Source organism: Aplidium turbinatum, chromosome 1 (assembly GCF_918807975.1).
Source record: "Aplidium turbinatum chromosome 1, kaAplTurb1.1, whole genome shotgun sequence".
Lineage (NCBI taxonomy): Eukaryota > Metazoa > Chordata > Ascidiacea > Aplousobranchia > Polyclinidae > Aplidium > Aplidium turbinatum.
The window spans coordinates 53257988-53278373 of record NC_137472.1 but is presented as its reverse complement, the minus strand read 5'-3'; the positions used below and the strand labels follow the sequence as shown (position 1 = coordinate 53278373).

The window sequence follows — 20386 nt, the reverse complement described above, 5'->3', positions numbered from 1 at the left end:
ATAGATTTTTGTGTCATCTGCAAACATCTTCACAGTGGTTTTCATGTCATTTGGAAGGTCATTAATGTAGCACAGAAATAAAATGGGTCCGAGAACACTCCCTTGGGAACTATCTTCTTTCAATTTGATATAAAAACCATTTTTGCTCGCATGTTAATCAGTCTTAGTTCATAAAGTTCTTAGTTCTTCTAAAGGTTAATCGTTCTTAGTTCAATGGCTCTCAGGGTTGAGAAAAATTCTTTGAAAATTACGTCCCAATTTGAAGTTTGTTTTAAGTGCCTTGTAGTGTTTTTATTAATTTTTTCGATTTTCTAATAAAAACTGGACAAATATGATGCTCTGGGTTTTTATGGGCTTTTTTTAAGTGGGTTCTTTGGGTTGGGTAAAATACCGACAACCCTGAACTGATGCTTCTACACTCTACAGGTGCATATACAAAGATTTCAGCTTAAAACTGCCGAATTAAATTTCCCAGTCTATAGATAAATATTTATCATTTCCTTTCCAAATAAAGGTAACAAATGGCTATATGTGTTTGGACCGCAATTAAAGGTAGTTTGCAATTTTTTCTTTTAAAGATTTGCTACGTTCAAACTTAGCATGGCACTTGATAGTGGTAATAACAATGGTTACATGATTTTGCTTGGAAAGCGTTATCCTGTTATACGATGTAACATGAAAAGTGTTCCAAGCCTACCAACTAATACAAATGAAATTGGAATAGAAAGCTTACTGTCTGTCGAGGAGGTGTCAAATGAAGCTACAGGTCTTGACCAAGAAGAGAACAGAGGTACTCTGGAAGAAAATAAATCAAAACAGATTGTTGGTGATGAAGGTGAAACTACCCATGATGCTGATGGAGAAGATGGTTTCACAGCCACTGTGGTAGAGAGCAAACAAAGTGAAACAATGAGAAAGGCCGAGACGATTGTGTCAAGTCAGCAAGAAACACAGTCAACAGATGAAACGAATGAAGAACATTTTGTGGATGATGATGGTCTTCAGTCTGGTGAGTTGGCAAATGTAGATGACTTTGTAAATCTTGCCTTGACAGTTGGCAATGAGGGTTCTGGCGAAGAATTCAATTATGATATCACTTTACCTAATGAAGAAACATCTGAGCTACAATTATCTGAAGATTTATCGGAGAGAGAACATGAAACTGATGTACAAAATGTTTCTCTTCAAGAACAAGAACCTCAAGAGGAGGAAGAAACTATTTTTAACATTGAAGATATATCTCAAAATGATTCCAATGTTGCAAGTCTTGGTGTAGCTGCTGAAGAATACCTCCCACCTGATTTTGATGGTAGCCGTAGTTTGGCAGATTCACCAAACAATATATCTGGAAAATTGAATATTCTGGAATATGCTAAATCTGAATGGAAAGGTACAACTTATACAGCAGAATGCCTGCGTGAGGCTTACCAGAAAATGATCCAAGAAACTGGTTGCAGATATATGCGGCAAGTACGTGGGGACAACTACTGCGCACTTCGAGCTACAAGCTTTCAAATTATGTCTCAAAATACTAAAATTTGTCAAGGAAACAGAAAATGGCAAGAACATATTCGAAAAGTTCCTGAAAGACTTGTGAAAGTCCATGGATGCAGTTGGTTAAACCAATGGACCTTTGCTGAAAAACTTCATTCGACTCCTACAAACAGAATTTCAATCATGGAGGAGTGTCTATCGTATTTTATTGAACAAAAGCAGTTATCTGACGCAATGGACAACAATAATAATAGACAAGCTCATTTTTCCGCTTTGTTTAACTCTGGCTCCTCTGCTGAGATAAAAATCTTTGAAGCAATTAAATTGATAATGCTTGAAACTGCTGTACGTCTTTATAATGCAAATTTAAATGGTGATGAAGTACCTGTGTTTGCTTGGTTGCTGTTTGCCAGAGATTCGAGCGAAAACCCTAAAGACTTCATGCTAAATCATTTAAATCTTGTTGGAAACTCTGGTGGTCTGGAGCAGGTATGTTTGATAGTTTTGATAAGCGTTTTATTTAAACATGTAATGTTTTTGATTTGTCAAAAACCAAAACATTTATTTTTATAGACTAATAGTATATATATATATATACCTGATATATGTCTTTAGTACTTTGTATGTCTATCTGCTTATGAAGTATACATTGGTTTCATTGTACACTTTGCAGTGTCGCAGTGTGACAGTAAACTGTTTGGACAAATGTTCGTGACAAAAAACAGTTTGTGACAATAAATTGTCACCTAACTTACGCCAGGCAAAATTTAGACAATCAAATGAAATACTTTTTAAACAGATAAAAGTACAATAAAAGTCTAATCTCTGTAATAAGCATTCATGTATTTTTGTATATTGAAATCTTCATAAATAAACTCTGGTTTTGGAATGTTTACCACTAAAGCATCTATTTTTTGCAAATAAATTTCACAAAACTACTAATAACTTGCTCACTTAACAAATACTTGAGTTGTCATTGCTTTTATTCCAGATTTTTACATTTTTATAGAATTTTTCAACTGAATCACTGATACACCTTGTTTTGAAACCAAACTTTTTTAACCTTTTTTATTTGTTTGCATGATTAAAATCACAATAAAGGTGGCCAGGCTGTGCGACAACGACCAACTGATCTCGGCAAAACCAAACTTGCACATGACAGAGAGGGTTAGCACAGCACAGCGGCCCACACAGAAATAAGCTTGTAGAAGATTTTTTTCTAACCTTTAAAATGCTGAACAAAGGATTCATTTGTATGGGTGCTACCTTAAACACTGTAGCTCCGTCAATTCCACATTTCAACCATTTTGTTTATTCCTTTAAAGTGCCTCTGACAGGTAAATAAATTCGCTAAATTTACCAAAGATACCAAAAAGATTACACTAACAAACTTCCCTGACCAGCAAATCGTAAAAAATATCAACAGGCTACTAAGTTACACGCTTGCAAACTTTCGTTGACATCGGCGAATCTGGCACTCATTCAATTGCGAAAATAAAAACGGCAACACCGCTGTGACGTCACAGTAAGCGGGAAGGATACATTCTTTCTCTGTGATGACTTGGTAAAGTATGGTACGGCTACTGCAAAACGTGAATGTCTGGGGCTCTGTTGGTCTAAACTAATGCACATGCTTTAGACTCTAAAGCATGTGCAAATTAAGAATTACCGAAATGAAAAAGTGAACTTATTATTAGTATCAGGTTTCAATCAAATAGGTTGAGTTTACTTTTATCAAACAGCATCTCAATTCAATTGAAATTGCAGTTTCATAGGGCTACAATTTTCATACTTTTTTATTTGTCCTAATCTGGCTATAGCCATTTCAGTATCTCACAAACAGTACCTTTAATTTATGGTTGAGGCAACGCCTGCAAATTGCTGTTTATGTGACATTGTCAGTGACAAAGACCGGGTGCTTTCTTTTCATACTTTCCCACAAAACAAGGTTCTGAGAAGAAACTGGTCAAAGTTTTCTTCAAGTGTTCGAAAGTGGGATGGGCCATACAAATGTAGTCGTATACGTTCTCTTCACTTCACTGAAGATGATTTTGTTAACACCACTCAAGTAAAAATGCCTACAGGCATGTGTTGGAGTGGATACTACAAGGTGATGCTCTCGGAAGCAACAATCGGATTGTGATGCCGTCATGCATTATTTGGCGAATCCGAAACAATTTTCCAGATCCAGATGGCCGTTACATCGGATTTCAATGGCCAACTGAAGACACATTATGAGAGAGAGAGAGAGAGAGAACTTTTATTTATTTTTGAATAGTGATGATGAATTAAATATGAATGATGATTTGTACGATTTCTTCATTTTTCACTTCAAGTATATTTTAGGTTTTGTAGGAACGTATCCAGTACAGTTTTATTAAACTGCAAAAAACAATAAATCTTCGAAAAAAGCAACCGCTTGTACCAACTTCGACCAAACTGTGATCTACCAATTACATCTAGGAAACGTTTGTTTCATCCGTTGCTAACGACGCCCATTTAGGATGACGTAATACCACCAAAGTCGTCCCAGAGCAGTGAAATATGGAGTTTCGCCTATGGTGGCGCTGCGGAGCAGTCGTTTGATTAAATTACGCCCTAACCAGTCGAGCTACGAGGTTAAGATTAAAAAGTTCTCTAAGTATAATTCTGCGCTAGGAAATGCTTTAAAAAGTTACTATACTTGGATCCAACCTGTCAGGGGCACTTTAAGTGGGTTGTAACGTCATATTTTGGAGTCGTCAGTAACTTTGCACGTCTGCAAACAATTCAGACGCGACACTTGCACGATTAATTATTATAATGCCATAAACTTTTGCAGAAACGTAGCTATGAATGTCGTTATTGTTGGAAATTTTGCATTTCCATGCGAATTTCTGTATCATAAAATAAAGTAAATCGTTTCAGCGCTGAGAGCTCAATATATACCTTTTTTGTGAATTGATACATACGTAACTCGTCACTTACTTTTTAGGTTGAAATGTGTTTGCTTGGTCAAGCATTGGAAGTGACTTTGCGAGTGTTTCGGCCATCTAGCGCCGAACTGGAAGATTTTATTTCATACTATCCTGACCACATGGTGGAGACATGGGACAAAGTGAATTTGGTTGCTGAGGACGATCGGCGTTACAATATTGTTGTTCCGTCATAGTACATTGCTAGATCGCTTTTATATTTATTTGTAAACTTTTGCTTTCATGCCAGTATTCATAATGTCTTCATGGTTTGTCGTTGTTAATTCACTCTCAGCCAACTAAAAAAGTTCTTGCATTTAGTAGATGGCCTTGCTTGGTTATATCGTCATTTGACGTTTTTTTTTGAAACTAACCCTTTCCGTTCATTATATGACACTTAACATCAATCATGCCAAAAATCTCATTTCGAAACAGCATTATCAATTATATACGTAGAAAGTACGCAAACTATCAAAAAATGAGTATAGCGTTGAAGCAACTAGGTAGATTTGATTTGGTGTGTTTAATTTATATAGCTATTTGTTGTTTCTGCAGTCTGCACAGTTTGTTGAATTAAAAAAAAAAAACATTTTTAATTCTGGTCTTCACAAGACGACCGCGGTGGAGAACTGAAAGTTTCTATGTTTTTGTAGTTTTTGTCGTTAATGGAAAGCATCCGCCATATTCAAATATAGTCATCTTTTGTGTTGAGTTCCATTAAATTAGTCATAGTTTCTTAAGCCATGTGATGAGTTTTGCTTATGCAACCTGTCCTATTGCAGTATTGTAAGTGTTCATTTTCACGACTTCACACTGTCAACCTCAGCTGCCAAGTTTATGGGGATCAGGGACGTTGAGAAGATTATTTGGGCCAGGTATCAATAAGACTCTCTCGCTCCACATCATGACATTTTAAGAAAAACGCACTACATCCAAATAATACGAGGTAGTTTTTTCAAGTTCCCGTCCCCCCTAAAATCACCCCAGGTCCAAAAGTACCCCCTAACAACGCTACTGATGTTGATCCCTAACCTCCACAGCTGCACCAACTTCCCGATACATTCAAAGCTTTCGAATGCTTTTTGGGTTACAATCAAAGGTCTAAAAATCGATCCAATCGAGATTTGACTGTTTTTGGGCCTGATACATCTGGTGATCATAATGTATTTTCTAACAGTTGCGTTACAATTACCTGATCATTCTCTTTCATTGTGTGTTTTGAAACCACCCAGCCACTATCTAATTCTAATCAGTCCTTTGTACATTGGTTTATCATCCGCAGACGTTGAATTAGTGTAAAGGACCGCTTTACTGACTGATTAAACCTGCGAAATATAAAATTAGCCTACTTCTGCATTGCATGGTCTACAACTTGGAGCCTCAGAAGAAATATTTGTTTTAGCTGTGAGCCGTCATGATGTAGTGATGGTGCGCTCGTCTTTCATGCTGGAGACTCTGGTTGGATACCCACATAAAGTGACACCTGCTGTGAAATTTGTTTTCTGTGTTACTGTTTTACGCTATTAGAAATTTTTGCCTTACTTGGTCAACATGATGGAAATAACTAAGTTTCAATAGTCAAGTTTTCTGTTTCAGTTTACGATAGACTTGCGTGGTGAAAGCTTCCTGTGACGTGTACAATAACGTTTGGCAATGAAACCTAAATTAACCTGAACATAGTATGCCACGATGTCTCACAATGTGGCATACTATGGTCAGGTTAATATCCCAGACAGGAAACTAAACCATTTTTACATTGATTCTACGTCTAGGACTAATTAGATAATAGTTGTTGATTGCTTTCATGTATAAATGGCGCATTTTGCTATCTGGGATTGGTGTAGAATTTCAGAAAACAGACTTGTAAAAAGTTTTAATATGTCTGGCTTGACTAAAACCTGTTCTCGTGCGTTTAACCTTGAACAAATATTTTAAACAGGTTAAATATTTAATGAGCTTTTGGAAACAACATTTATAAGTTAGGTTAGGGCCTTCGGTAGCATGAAAGTAATTGATTACATAGTCTGTATCCTCGGAATGAATTACTTCTTTAGTAGTTATTTCATACATTAACACGCCTAGTATGGAAATATTTCTGTTATCACATGGAAATATCGATGACTGACTAGATGCGGTATTGTGTCTTTCAACTAGCTTTGAAAAGGCGATTTATATTTTAGTGTAAATCTACTTAATGTCGTGTTGTTGAAGTAAAGTAGACTTCTTCTGGCTCCGGTGCAAATTGCTGTCTTCCACATCACTCTGTCAGCAGCGTCTTCTTCACTCCCACTATTTCCATATCTTCTGTCACACAATCTCTCCATCTTTTCGGTCTTTCTCGCTTTCTTTTACCCACTTTCAATTGTCTTATTCTTCTTCCGACAATCGTCTCTCCTTGCGTCGTGATCAGACCATATAAGGCTCTCTAAGCTTGTCTTCCAGCTCTTCGACTTGCATTTGTTCTCTGATGGTTTCATTCCTTACTCTGTCCTGCTTTATTAATCCCAGAGACCATCGCAACATTTTCATTTCTGCCACTTAGGCTACATTTAAAGTGGACTGTATTAAGTTAAATGTAGTGGTGCACTTTCTCAAGGTTTTACATGCACCTATGTTTCTCAAACTATTGTACGATATGTTAAGTAGGGTCTAATTAGAGAAAGTTTTTTTTCTTTGTTAATTAATCAAACAAATGAATTCTTAATATAAATCCTAAAATTTTAATAGTTTTGTGTCGACTGGTCATTTTTTAAATATAACAGCACAGTAAATAATATTCGTTAACAAAAACCGACAGACGCAAAGGAAACTGTTCACACTGCTTTGCTTGGAGCCTGAGAGATACGTCTCAGATCTGTGCTTGTCACTTTCGAAGGTCGATGACTGTTCTGACTTCGATAAGACATCGAATTTCCCGCACGTGAGCTTCTACGTTGATGATTATCGCAAACGAAAACGTTTATCAACGCTTCGCGGAAATGACGATTTCGTATGCTGTATATGATGCAATTCCAAAACGAGTTTGATAAGAAAAGGCGAGATGCAAAATATTCCGCTGTCGTGTACGAATTTGTCGCAGAAGGGGAGTAAGTCCTGGGATGAGAAGTTGGAGCAATCAACCTGTAAATTAAACAATAAATTCACAAAATGAAGTACAAAACGCGTACGGTACTGTGGCTTGATAAGTTATAATTACCCCACTTAATCGGACCACCTATTACAACAGAAAAGACAATATTTACGACAGAAGTAGAATAAAATAGAGTCCAACTGATTACAGCTCAGTGTGAATCAATGTATTGGTCACGTCTATTCAGGGGTGTAGGCCGCGTAGCCAACAAGAAATTTCGGAAGGGGGATCAAATGAGTATTTTTGCACATGTGAGTGAGTGCCCGGCAACGAGCAAGTCGCCAAAGGCGGAGCACCCACAAGGAGATGTGGGGTCACCCCCCCAGAACAATTTGAAAAAATACTTTAGCCTAAAATTGCGCATTTTAAGAGTATTTTTAGACTTAATTATAAAACTTTGTTAAATTATGCTGCAACAGAGTGTGAAATTTTGAATCAAACTATTTCGGGTGGGAGACGATTGCCCCTTTCGTGGTGATTGGTAGTTTGGTACTGATATATAGCCTACTACATGATTTTCCATTCAGGCACATTTTAAACCTTTCAAGGTTTTACCACCTTTTCCCGTTCATTAACGTGCTGGTAGGTCTATATCGATTTTTGTAGTTAGTATCTTTTTCGTCCCAGACGCGTTTATGACAAAAAATAAAATAATTGATTGGTAGTGATGACTAATTGTGATCATTTTTTCAATGTAACCTTTTGTTTTTCTAGTGAGTGTCAAGATAAAAAGCGCAACAATTGTGAAAAATTCCATACATAGTGATAAATCCTTACGTGTGGCAACCTTAACCGATTGCATGTCTTCAGGGGCGCCGGAACGATTTTTGACTGGGGGGGCAAGATTACGAAAAAAGGGCACTTTTGTTTACTAAAAGGCCAATTTTTTTTCAAGTTTTAAGATAAGACATAGCGATAATCCTAATCTATTAGCTTACTATGTATTGAGTAATGATAGCCTACTTGTCTCCGGTATACAAAGAAGGGCATTATGCTATGTTATCATGATGTAACCTACTGTCAAGCCTTAAAGCAGCCTGCAGAATGACCGCCGGTGCTACCTCCTCAATCGGCCAAGTTTGGCCGCCGGTCTCTTCTAGCCAATTATCTAATTTCGCAATAAAATGATCGTGGATTAACTGTGGAAAATATGTAGTATCAAAGAGTGGCGCAAAATTAGGTCAGCGCGTCATAATCGCCACTGTTGCATTGTGCGGGAATATTGATAGAATATAGGCTATCCATCTGCGATCACCAGCTATAAGTCTTGTTTGTAATTTCCGACGTTTATTTTAAAAAAGTCTTAATCCAAAGTGCTAATTTATATCGGCTGGCAATATTGTCGTTTTTATGTCGATTCGATGTTGTCGGACATTGAAGCGTTGTTAAAAAGGAGAACTAGGTTAGTTGACATCCGAGGGGAAAACATTTTTGGATCATATTATGCAAAAGTTATGCTTCTTTTATTTAGTAATGTCCTTCACATCATTGAAATACTTATTTTATTACCTTGCCGTCATCGTCAACACATGTCAAAAGTTGTTTTTCGTTGCTAAAAAGAATTCTAGGGGAGTGGCGAACTTTAAAATCAGCCACATTGGAGACACTCGTGCGAGTGTCGTTAGATAGTCCCGCAGTACTGGATTACAATCTATTGCGTGGTGCAACGATTCTATTGTAGGACGTCGCCCAGGCCCAGACTTCAACAACGCTAAGTGATCATTTTAGCACTGTTGCAAGTTTAATTCTATTTACTTGTGCTATCGTTATTTTTTTTGTATTTTGGTCTCCAAGCACGCAGATTTGGCCGCCGAGAAGGAGCACCCGGTAGGCCACGATGGCTGCCGGAAAAAAACGAGTTTTGAGGCCTGTAGCCTACTGTGTTGCAAAATTTTGTGCCGTGGGCTAAATATTATTTTGAGACAAAAATGAAAGATTATAATTAGGCTAAAAGCGAAAAGCAGGAATTGTTATAATGCAAAATGTGCAGTTGCTTACATGACTTTAAAAGGGCACCATTGCCCCCCCTGCCCCTCCATCTGCAGAAAAACTGAGGGCAGGGGGGCATCCGCCCCCCCCTTCCCCCCGCTTCCGGCGCCCCTGCATGTCTTTTATTGCATCGGCAATGTCAAAAGCTTTAATTCATGCAAAGCCCTATTTAAGGCTTAGGTGTGAATGCTAAGCTATTTTCATGAAGCTGCAGATTTAACGAAATCATCACTGAAACTTACCTCGTAACAAAAAGCTGAAATACAAGGAGAAGAATTGGAGGCAAGAGAGCGATCGTAAAAGCACCAACCATAACTGCTAAAGTTTTTGTTAGTCTTCTTTCTATACTGACCTGCTTTGCCAGCGAGTTGATTTTTGAATGGCTGAATCTCTTTCTAATCTGTAAGAAAACAGTGGTTCGGTAAGAAAACAATCAGGCTATTACCTTGTGACTAGCCTACTGACGTTATTTTTTATGTTGAAGCATCAGCTGTCCCTCTTTCTATACCGTAACCTTAAACCTACTCCGGTTAGCAGTGGAGTTGACTAGGACTACCATATGTTCTCTTTTAAGAGGATTTTTGTCCTCTTTTTTCAATAAAACTGAATGGTCCTCCGAGGACACCCAAAATGCTCTACTGCAGTAATGTCTTCTTTTTTTGGCGTTTTGAGTGTTCTTGCTCATATTTTTAACAGGATTTTATTGTTTGGTGACTTCGGCGACAGCTTGTAGGCCATTTAATTTCTAAAAATGTTCTGTTCCAATATAACGGGCTGATTCATTAGATAGCCCAAGCAATTGGTGCATCTTGTTGAACTGTTATTGTACACAACCTTAGACGTTCATTGTAACATGTTAAACGCCATTGTTTTGCAGTTTTCATAAGTGATGGCGGTCAGTGGTGATCAAGTGCAAGCAGAGCCGAGCTGAGCCGAGCTGCCAGTCCACTTGTAAGGAAATTTCTTAATTTGAGAAAATTTGATCAACAAATTCATGAAACAGGAAAACTGTGACAAAATTAGCAAAATTGAGCATTCAAAGAATGAATAAATCACGAAGAAATAAGAAATTAAAAATACAACCTAAACTTAAAAAATTGCAAAATCAAGTTTAGCCTACTCTTTTTATATTTTACTGTCCTTACACTTTTACAAAAAATTGTTCTTTTACCCAATATGTTTTATAATGATTCAACGCTTGGAGGCGTCACTGATTATTACCAACTTAGGAGTTTGGCTCGTTTGTTACGTGAAACGAATCAAACAGAATGTCCAAAAGTGCAATTTGCATAACACCTGCGTAGTCTACGCTTACTGCAAAAATATATCATGGCATGGATATTTCCAGCTTAGGCCTGAATGCAGATGCAAATAGAACGCATTTTGTCCATGATGCTGCCAGAGAGGTGCAAGGAAATAAACAACCTTTTAACTGAAGTCTGTTTTTAGCATCTTAACGGTTGTGCGCTATTTCAATCATATTTCTTGGTTGGTTTTGAACCTTTTTCCTCGGACTGACAAAGTCTTGATAGGTTAATCCTGGTAGTTTCGCATAGCCTACTTGTAGAGGCTCTTGACGCAGGGCCGGTTACCGATATTAGCAAAGTGTTGTTGAAGTGTTGTTGCCGGATAATTATTCCATTCACTAGGTGATGCTGAATGAAGAGCAGTCCTGAAATGCGTTGCTCAAGCGCACACCCCGAGAGTCGAACCAGCGCCGCGTGATCTTGAGCCGGCGCTTAACCACCGAGCTAACGGCAAATACTTCTTGCAAGTAATTTTTAATTTTGGTAAATATGATTTTTCCTTACCGAAAAAAGTTAAGGCATGGCTACCTAGAGATGCTGCCTGATTTGTCTTAAAATCAGATTTTTTCACTTTTTGCTGACTTGTAATAATTTACTGTAAAAGATTTTTGTTGCCTTAGGGTTAAGGAAGCAGTAAAAAATGAGAAAAAAGACACACTGCTAGCAAGTGGCTAACAGTGTGGCTAAAAGTTTTTATTTCAGATTGTCTTCGCTTTTCCCAATTCTGGAGAAGGAACCAAAACAGGTGTTAAAATATATGATCTTTTAAACCCAGGCCCGGCATGATTTTAGGGGCCCGGGAGTTTGAAGAAACCACCCCGAATTCCTTGAATATACTGAGATGTTTTTAGAAGTGTCTTTATTTGAGCCCTAAGATCTCATTGGTACCGTACCCAAATTATTCTCTTAATGGCCCTGCTGGTAGACTTAAGTCATGCAAAATGCAAAAAACTAATCAGTTTCAATTGGTCAAAGATTACTGCAACTTTTTAAACCAAGCTATTGCATTTTATCTAACTCACCTGTAAATGGACAGATGAAACAAAGCTTGTAAGAGGACGTTGTTGAAAAAGTGAAGTAGAAGCTCTTTTTTTCTCGCTCTTTCTGTAATAGTTGAAACAAAATGTTGAATTATGCTGCAAATAAGTTATCCAGCAAAAGTTTGCTTATTAGACCTACAGTAGCCTACATAGCTTACGTTGTCTAATTTAAATAGGCACGTAACTTTGTTAATCAACACATTGCAGCGTACAGTAAGATTTCTCACTATTTTAAGTGTTCATGGTTAATGACAAGACAAGGCATGCCTTTGTTAAACAGTTTTTTTTTTTTTATATATATTTGCAATCAGATTCAAAGTCCATAGAATTCAAATTTTTATCAAAAGTTTTTCCCATCATTTTATGTTTTATTATAAAACGTTCTAACCCGGCGTTCTAACAAACTATAAATTTATTATATTTATATAAAATAGGCTAAAGATCATTTTTGGTGGAAAATCCTTTGACAGCAATATGATATTCGGGCTAGGCCAACTGAAATTCTGGATGCTTCTCTTGTTAGCCGATTCACTTTGGTTGTATGGTGAGCTAGGTTTGGTTTCAATTTGAGCTGCAAACTATCAAAAAAAAATTGAAAATGATAGCAAAATTGTTTTTTTTTATGCAAAGTAAAAGGGTTAATAGTGACACATATTAATGGGATATCCATGTTTTGACAAAGTCTCTGTTTGGGTGCTACTGTATTATGAGCCTATAGCAAAATTAATTTTTATAAATTATGCTACGAAATTAGTTTGTTCTGCAAATGTCAACATTCCAAGAATGTAAATTAACGGTAGCCTACTACCATATATTCTGAATTCTTACCTTTGTTCGTTTGTCTTTGAGTAGTTGTTGTTTGAGTTTTCGTTAAATTTAAATACGTCGTCGTTTATGGATACACCCGATGGCAACGGCGACCTGTGAGAGACTGTTTCGCTGACCTCTTTTAATGAGGGCTCATTCAGCTGGAAAGGCTGTTGCACATGCTCGGATGACATAGGACAAGGTTGAGATTGAGATATTGAAAGTCGTTTTCGAGATTTGTTTTGACTTTGTATCTGTCGCAACATTGCTCCATTGATTATCCAGACAGCCAAAAGAGGCAGTCCCAATGTTAAACTGTATATGATGATGGCAACAGGACCTGTTGAAAGGATTAACCCAAGTGCTGATACGTTATAGTTGTTTGTAAATACAGGATAGATGGCAATCAGAAAGCTGAACGACCAAACAATTGCAAACACTCCAACAGATCTTTTTTTAGTTAAGTATTTTCTATCTCTATATTGAAAGGGTTTTGTAACCGCAAGATATCGGTCTATACTTGCTGCTCCAAGAGTATATATAGAAACAGAAAACGACAAGACGTTAAACAATCCCATAAAGTTTAAGTAATGTTGATGGAAATAATCTGTTGATTGAGGTGATTGACCTTCTTTTCTGAAAGGCAGAGGAGCAATTGACAAGACATAGTGATGATATACACTTCCTGGAAGTACAAAAAGCCCCACCATCAAATCTCCAATGGCCAAAGATATTTTAAAATATCCCGGGATGTTTCGCATTACTGATGTCCGAAAAGCAACTGCTAGCACAAGAAGATTAGCAATGATTACAATGATGGCTAAAAGTGAATCAAAAACCATCGTAAAGTTGATTGCTGATTGGCAAGTGGATGGGAAACAGTCATATGCTGACAAAGGCGAATCTTGAAAATTTTTGATCGATGACCCACATGCGACCGGATCACAGAAAACCCTGTAAAAAAGAAACCATTCTGTAAAGGGAACGTCACAAAAAGGATCACTTCTGTCTTTTTTTATTTGTTTGATAGAAAGACTTCGGTTTATTTTTCTTCCTTCATGAACAACAAGGCTTTCAAAATACGATAAAATGGTAATGCACGTGAAATTGTTTATGGATATATCTTCTGTTGAAACCACAACGTCATATTCTTCTTTGTGTTTGTAGAACAATTGTTCCGTGACGTTATAATGATGCATCCAACTGTGAATAATCAAAGATGGCTCGTCCAGTCCGTTACTTCCGCAGTGTGACTGGAATTTCATGGGTTGACAAAATTTCATATAAACAGCCCGATGATAGTCTGTAATGCCATACAATTGCTGCCGGCAAGCCTCTTCGAACCAAGGTTTGTTTTCCGCAAAATAGCACAACTTCAGTCTCATCATGTAGGTTAATAGAGAACCAGAACCTAGTTTGAATTCGGGCATTGAATGACAAAAGGTAAAATCCGATTTCTCCCTTCCATTCAGAGCAACAGTTGGTATCGTTTTATTGTTTTTCTCGGTTGTGGAATAGTAATGCTCTTTTAAAGCGTTTGCGCTATTTGTAGAAAGATTTAAAGGAGGTTTTGTAGCCATACACGAAAACAGCGTTAGACCAGTCATGAAAATTAATCCGATTCGGCTAATTTTGATTGACATCTGAATCATTTTAATTGCTGGTCTAATAGACGTCATTAGCTCCTTAAAACCTATGAGAAGATAATGAAAAGTACATTAAATAACAACAAACAACCTTTTGATGGCAAGAATTGATATACACCACTTTGTTTTCGTTTGCTAAACGGTCTTAGTATAATGAGAACCTTATCTTCTCATCCCCTGATGCTTAGATCAAGTATGGGACTCACCTTTACCTTTAAACGGTCTTTGATAATAAATTATCTTGATAATCTCATCAAACATACATGATAGCCTATTTTCTGCACTATGTTATCGCCAAAATTACATGTTCTGGTATTAATGCATGAATTTATCATAACTATCTAAGAATTTTCGTTTGAGTAGCCTGGCCTGCAGTAATCATTTGTACAATTAATATTAAAGGAAGGACTGGTCAGTTGATGCACTTTTACATTAATTCACTTTGCGCAAAAAGTAAGCAAGATAAAAGCTTGCAATTTTCAGATAGGCTACAGTGGGATATTATCTCATCTATTCATTGGTAATCTTTCAGATTCGCATCTTTTGCAATTTAGAAGGTGTACTCAAGTGTATCAGCTCAACTACCACAGCAGATCAGTTAATACACTATGGAGGGTCAGTTGTCAGTTGATATACTACCGAAACTGCATACTGTGGTAAAAATAATTTTGGTAATACATTGTTACAAACATCTTTATAACAAGTCTTGCACACCAATATAAACAAAACGTTATAGGACAATGAAGAAATAGTTATTCACTGGCTTATAGGACTGATGCATTGAGGATTAATAGATCATGCCAATTTTATCAACAATGAATAAACATGTGTGCACGACTGAATGACTACATAAAAGTAAAAAAGACTTGACATAAAATAATAAAACTTATTTAATAAGCATCACAAGAAAACATATCACTTAAATTTTGTATTTAGTTACCTTTATCAATACATAGCTCAGGTCAGTTGATACACGTGTATCAACTGACCCCTACTTGTAAGTAAAAATAAAATGTCAATTTTTGAAGTTTACCTATGCAGGTTAAACTATACCTATGCAATTATCGCTAGCTGGCAATGCTTTTTTCCAAAAAGTTTTATTTTTTTTGGAAGGGGTTGTATCAACTGACCTTCTACGTCAACTCACCCGCCCTACCTTTACTACAATAGATTGAGTTTCGCTTTTAGCAGCATGATTGTTGCTTACTTCACAATGTAGATGTTAACGACCTGTATTAGCCTCATGCTGCCAGTTCGCTGTGGTAATAGCGAATAGCACTAGCTTTTGGAACACAGTTCCCTAGTCATGTGCTATGACGAATGGTGTTGAAGTCAGCGAGTCGTTGTTTTATGCGGCTCTTTTGTTGGCTTGAGGATGCTGTCGAGTTTCTGCGTTGTTAGGCGTTATTGGTGTGAAATTTTGTTAAATCAGTCGTTTGAATTACTGTTGAATCACAAGAAGATCTTAAAGAAATATTGAACAATGTCAACTCAATTGGTAACGAATTTAATATGAAAATTAACGCTGAAAAGACTAAATCAATGATAATCTCAAACTCACCAGACACTCCAGTACTCCAAATTATAACTGACAATGAAAATATACAAAAAGTGAAATCTTTTTCTTATCTTGGACATTTAATAACTGAAGATGGGAGGTGTGAACATGAAATTCTAAGACGGATAGAAATTGCAAGAACTATATTTGGAAAAATGAAAAATGTTTTAATCAATCAAAGTTTAAATTTATCAATTCGTCAAAGGATATTAAAATGCTATGTTTGGTCAACCCTTTTATACAACTCTGAAACTTGGACAATGTTACAAAAAAATGGAAAAACGGATCGATGCCTTCGAGCTCTGGTCATACAGGCAAATGTTAAAAATTTCATGGAAACAAAAGATCACTAACGATGAAGTATTATCCAAATTTAATTCAAGCAAAGTTCTCTTACAAATAATCAAAAGAAGAAAATTAAAGTATTTTGGACACACAATAAGGCAGAACTCGTTACAAAGATCATTAATAGAAAGGAGATAAACGGTAAAAGAAACAAAGGCAGACCAAGAATGATTTGGACATCAAACATCACTAAATGGACAAAATTAAGTTATGAAAACGCAGTACGAACAGCTCATGGTCGAGAACAATGGCGCATTGTATCCAACCCTCAATACGAGGAAGGAGCATAATGATGATGATGAATTACTGCGCTAGCCAAAGTTTTTATCCTGTCTCTATATGCGTATAATAATAATAATAATTTATTTGCATCAGACAAAGCTGTCCATATCCAAAACAAAACAACAAAATAATACACAAACTGCAAATGCACAAATAACGAACAACAACAACGAAATAACATCAAAAAAAAAAATATGCGTGTTGGGTTAGACCACAAGCAAAACTTGCATTTGGTTTGGTTTAGTTTTGAATCTTTATTCTCCTACTGACAAAGGCTTGATAGGTTATTCCTGGTAGTTTCGCATACTTGAAGACTTTTGACGCAGGGTCGGTTACCAAGATTGGCTGAGTGAAGTTTTCCGATTGTTGAAGTGTTGTTGCCGGAGAATTATTTCATTCACTAGGTGGTGATGCTGAATGGAGAGCAGTCCTGAAATGCGTTGTTCAAGTGCACATCCCGAGAGTCGAATCAGCGCCCCGTGATCTTGAGCCAGGCGCTTAACCACTGAGCTAACGGGGCGGACATTTCTTATCGTCTAATATGTTTCATTTCATTTTTAAAGTATTTGTGCCGCTGACCAGAAACAAATGCTTGCCTGGGCCACATATTTTGGTTTTGTGGGGCGCAGGTTGCACACCTGTGATATTTTGCAAATATTCTTGACTCTGACTTACCCATCAATTTTATTTCGATTTGGTAGCTCTGAACTGATAAAAGCCCTCACAATTAGGTTTGTTATAGTTGCCATATGCGGCTATTCTTTCTATGTCTTTCTGTTTTCATTGAAAATTTTCTACTCGGAACATGGCTTGCTCAGCTTCCTGTCTGTTGTAAAATTTAATTTGTTTTGGTGCTAATTTTTTCGTATTGATCATAAAGGAGCTTACTTGTAGGCCTACTGAATTATTCTCGCAACAGACGAAATAAAAGCTTCTCTCTCTCTGGTGATCTAAATCTTCGATGAAACAGCATCTGCGAAAAGGTAGTCGACGTTTTTTGTTGCTATAACGGTATTTTAGAAATTTCTGTTAAGAGTACCGGAACCGCGTCTATGCTTTGCCATCATTACGCTTATAACACACTACGATATTTCGCTGTTGGGTCACGTTACGTTAGGCTATGTATGTCTCACCGGAACTGTAGCTGCATTTCGACGTAATTGCATTTACTAATGTGTTGTTGTTGTTGTGATCGGTGTCACCAGTAAAAAAATGACGTATAAATTTTTTGAGGCCTTTTGTGACATCAACGTTAGTATTGCCAACTTGCACAAACCAAGAATTCCCGAGCCATGTGATTCATAAAACGTTGCTTTTGTTAGAGTTGCTTGATGTGAGAGTCGTGATTGACGGGCAGCAATTGAAAAACATGCCAATTTTAGGCCAACTTTTCAGGGACTCGAAGTGTAATAAGAAGACTTGTTCTTCTTTTTCTCCAGCAGAAAAGGTGTTTTTCCTTTGGAAAAAAATCTAGCTTTTCCTTGGAAAGACTTTTTAAATGTCCGACGTCTTGTTTTTTTTAGAGGAAGCCCGAATATTGGCCTGATGGAAGTCCCAACTTGTTTGCTCAACGGTCTTAGTTCTAATGGTTATTCTGTTTCGCTGCAAACAATTTGTTAATTCCTTGATTAAATACATGATGATTATGAAAGAGTGGTAAAAAGGATAATCCTTGGCTCGGCCTCAGAACCTCAAACAAAAAAGAAGCCACAGATAGAATGATGTAAGTTTTAATAATGTTACATTTTTTATGTTTCTGCACACTACAGCATTTATCCCATAATTTATCCTATGTATGATTTAGTACAGTGGTGTTACAACGCAAGAATGATTCAGCGATTAATCAGTGCCGTGTTTGTTGTGAAATGGCGTCACAATTGTTCGGCATGACAGCAGGAAGAGAGCTGCTCTGCAAGGGCGATGCTTAATTTGAAGTTTATCTCGACAAATCATCTTCTACCAAACGTATTAAACACACTCACAAAAATTGATGTTTTATTGCTGTTAGGACTTTCATTAACATTTGACAAGTTTTCAAACCGGTTTTATGCGAAATTTGATAAAAGTTTGTCTCAATTTTTTTTTGGCCAAAAAACGATGATCCAAAATATATACAATACTGGCTCTATGATAGGCTGCCAATTTCACTTATTTATTAAACATTGTTGTTTTAACGTCCTTCGTTATCAGAATAGTTTTCAATTTGCTAATTGCCACAATAGCATCTATTTTAATTTTTTCAATCATATTGCAACAGAAGAAATAACGTTATATTAAACATTATAAAGTTAACCATAATAAAGTTATATTATACTTTAGTTACAAGACTCATAAGCATAGGCTAGGCTTATTTTGTATTTTGTGCGCAAATACGTTACCGTGCTGACTAACTGTAAGCTCTGGCGCACGGACACAGCCAAATCTACTCTGTGGCCTACATTTAAATCCTTTCTGAAACAATCGCGATTCTGTGATTTCCTGGGTTTGTCAATATCAATATATCCAAGACCAATCAAATACCAAACAAATGGCATTTTTCTTAAACAGCTTAAAAGTACGCTACTATTGTAAGAAACTCATCTCTACTTCAAAGACACTTTCACAGACCTGACCAAGCGTTGCTGAAATCGGTTTTCAATATGTTCTCTGTAGCGAATTTGTTTCGATTTTTTTTAGTTTGAATGTTTGATTGACAATCGCCTTACTAAAATTTAATTTTGTCCCCAAAGTAAATAATTGTTTTACCCTCAGTACAAATTGCTTCAAGCGGTCTACTGGTTTATATATCCGTAAATAATCTGCATCGCTTATTAGCTTAGCTATAGTTACCAAATTTCACCTCTACTATTGAAAATGCGTAGGTACGTGTTTAAACGTGTGTTGGTTACAAATTGACAGCTTATCACGACGGCCATTTTTATAACCAAAGAATTATACAATTTTTTTTTGTGTATGCGTAGGATATGTCAATATATAACAATAATATGTGACTTAATTCTTAGAGCATCAAATTTGTGCTGATCTTCGTATATTTACAACCTGTAGGCCTACGTGCGCTTTTACATTGTCTTTGAAGATCAATAACACTGGTCTACACAAAATTTCAGGTTTGGGTTTTGACAACCCATTTTAGCTAATTTTGGGGCGCTGAATCCGAAAATGAACTCAGATTTTCTCTATCACATCACGTTTTTGAGATATGAAATATCCCTAATTTTTGAAAAAAATCAATTTTTGCCCCCCCTCTGTTGTCAAAACAAGGAATTCTGATGCAATAAACACTGTTTTACCTGCAATAATCTAGCTTTAATTAACAAACAAGCATTCTATATTATATTCACACAAATTGGCGTTGTCTTCATTAAAATTTCATGCCTTGGAATAAAAAATAGGCATGCAAAAGAGCAACCATAATAACATCAAACGCTACATTATGCTGACGAACATGTCGATAGGACAGTGACAAGGTATTTTCTGAATTATAGCCTACAGTTCACACAATATGCACATAGACATTCCAATGGAGTGCAGAAATTCTGAAGACACACACAGAAATAGCAAAGTGCTAAAATAAAGATTGACTCAAAGGGACTTGGGCAGGGCGAGTTCAGAAACAGTCAAAAAAAGAGCTTTCATAAATATGAACTCTTCACTTATAAGCTTAAAAAGGCTCTTTTGAGGGACTTTCTTTTATGAGCAACATCTATAATTTCTCTTTTAAAACTACAACAATAGTCGGCCATCATGACAATCCCACCGACCTTGATAACGTTCCTGCATAATTTTAATATCCTGGTGGAAACGTTCACCCTGTTCTTCACTAACTTTCTCAAG

General features: G+C 36.6%; 2 protein-coding genes across 2 annotated transcripts; one reads left to right on the top strand and one right to left on the bottom strand.

Annotated features, from left to right (window-relative positions):
* Positions 1–561: 561 nt before the first annotated feature.
* Positions 562–7360, top strand: LOC145782917 (ubiquitin thioesterase otulin-like). The gene is made up of 2 exons (XM_082594681.1): positions 562–1983; positions 4469–7360. The coding sequence occupies exons 1-2, from the start codon at positions 601–603 to the stop codon at positions 4643–4645; spliced, it is 1560 nt and encodes a 519-aa protein (XP_082450807.1). The 5' UTR covers positions 562–600; the 3' UTR covers positions 4646–7360.
* LOC145767124 (uncharacterized) lies at positions 7262–14301 on the bottom strand. Its single transcript, XM_082578889.1, has 4 exons — positions 12743–14301; positions 11897–11978; positions 9810–9967; positions 7262–7568 (listed from the first exon to the last, which is right to left on the bottom strand). The coding sequence occupies exons 1-4, from the start codon at positions 14299–14301 to the stop codon at positions 7262–7264; spliced, it is 2106 nt and encodes a 701-aa protein (XP_082435015.1).
* Positions 14302–20386: the final 6085 nt, after the last annotated feature.

What these genes read in the sequence shown, in the direction of transcription:
- LOC145767124 (XM_082578889.1), bottom strand. Translation starts at nt 14,301, where the DNA reads ATGGCTACAAAACCTCCTTTAAATCTTTCTACAAATAGCGCAAACGCT. An exon ending in TCAAAGACAAACGAACAAAG is followed by an intron (nt 11,979 to 12,742) that starts GTAAGAATTCAG and finishes CAACTATTACAG; the next exon opens with AAAGAGCGAGAAAAAAAGAG. An exon ending in TTTCATCTGTCCATTTACAG is followed by an intron (nt 9,968 to 11,896) that starts GTGAGTTAGATA and finishes GTTTTCTTACAG; the next exon opens with ATTAGAAAGAGATTCAGCCA.
- LOC145782917 (XM_082594681.1), top strand. Translation starts at nt 601, where the DNA reads ATGGCACTTGATAGTGGTAATAACAATGGTTACATGATTTTGCTTGGA. An exon ending in ACTCTGGTGGTCTGGAGCAG is followed by an intron (nt 1,984 to 4,468) that starts GTATGTTTGATA and finishes CTTACTTTTTAG; the next exon opens with GTTGAAATGTGTTTGCTTGG.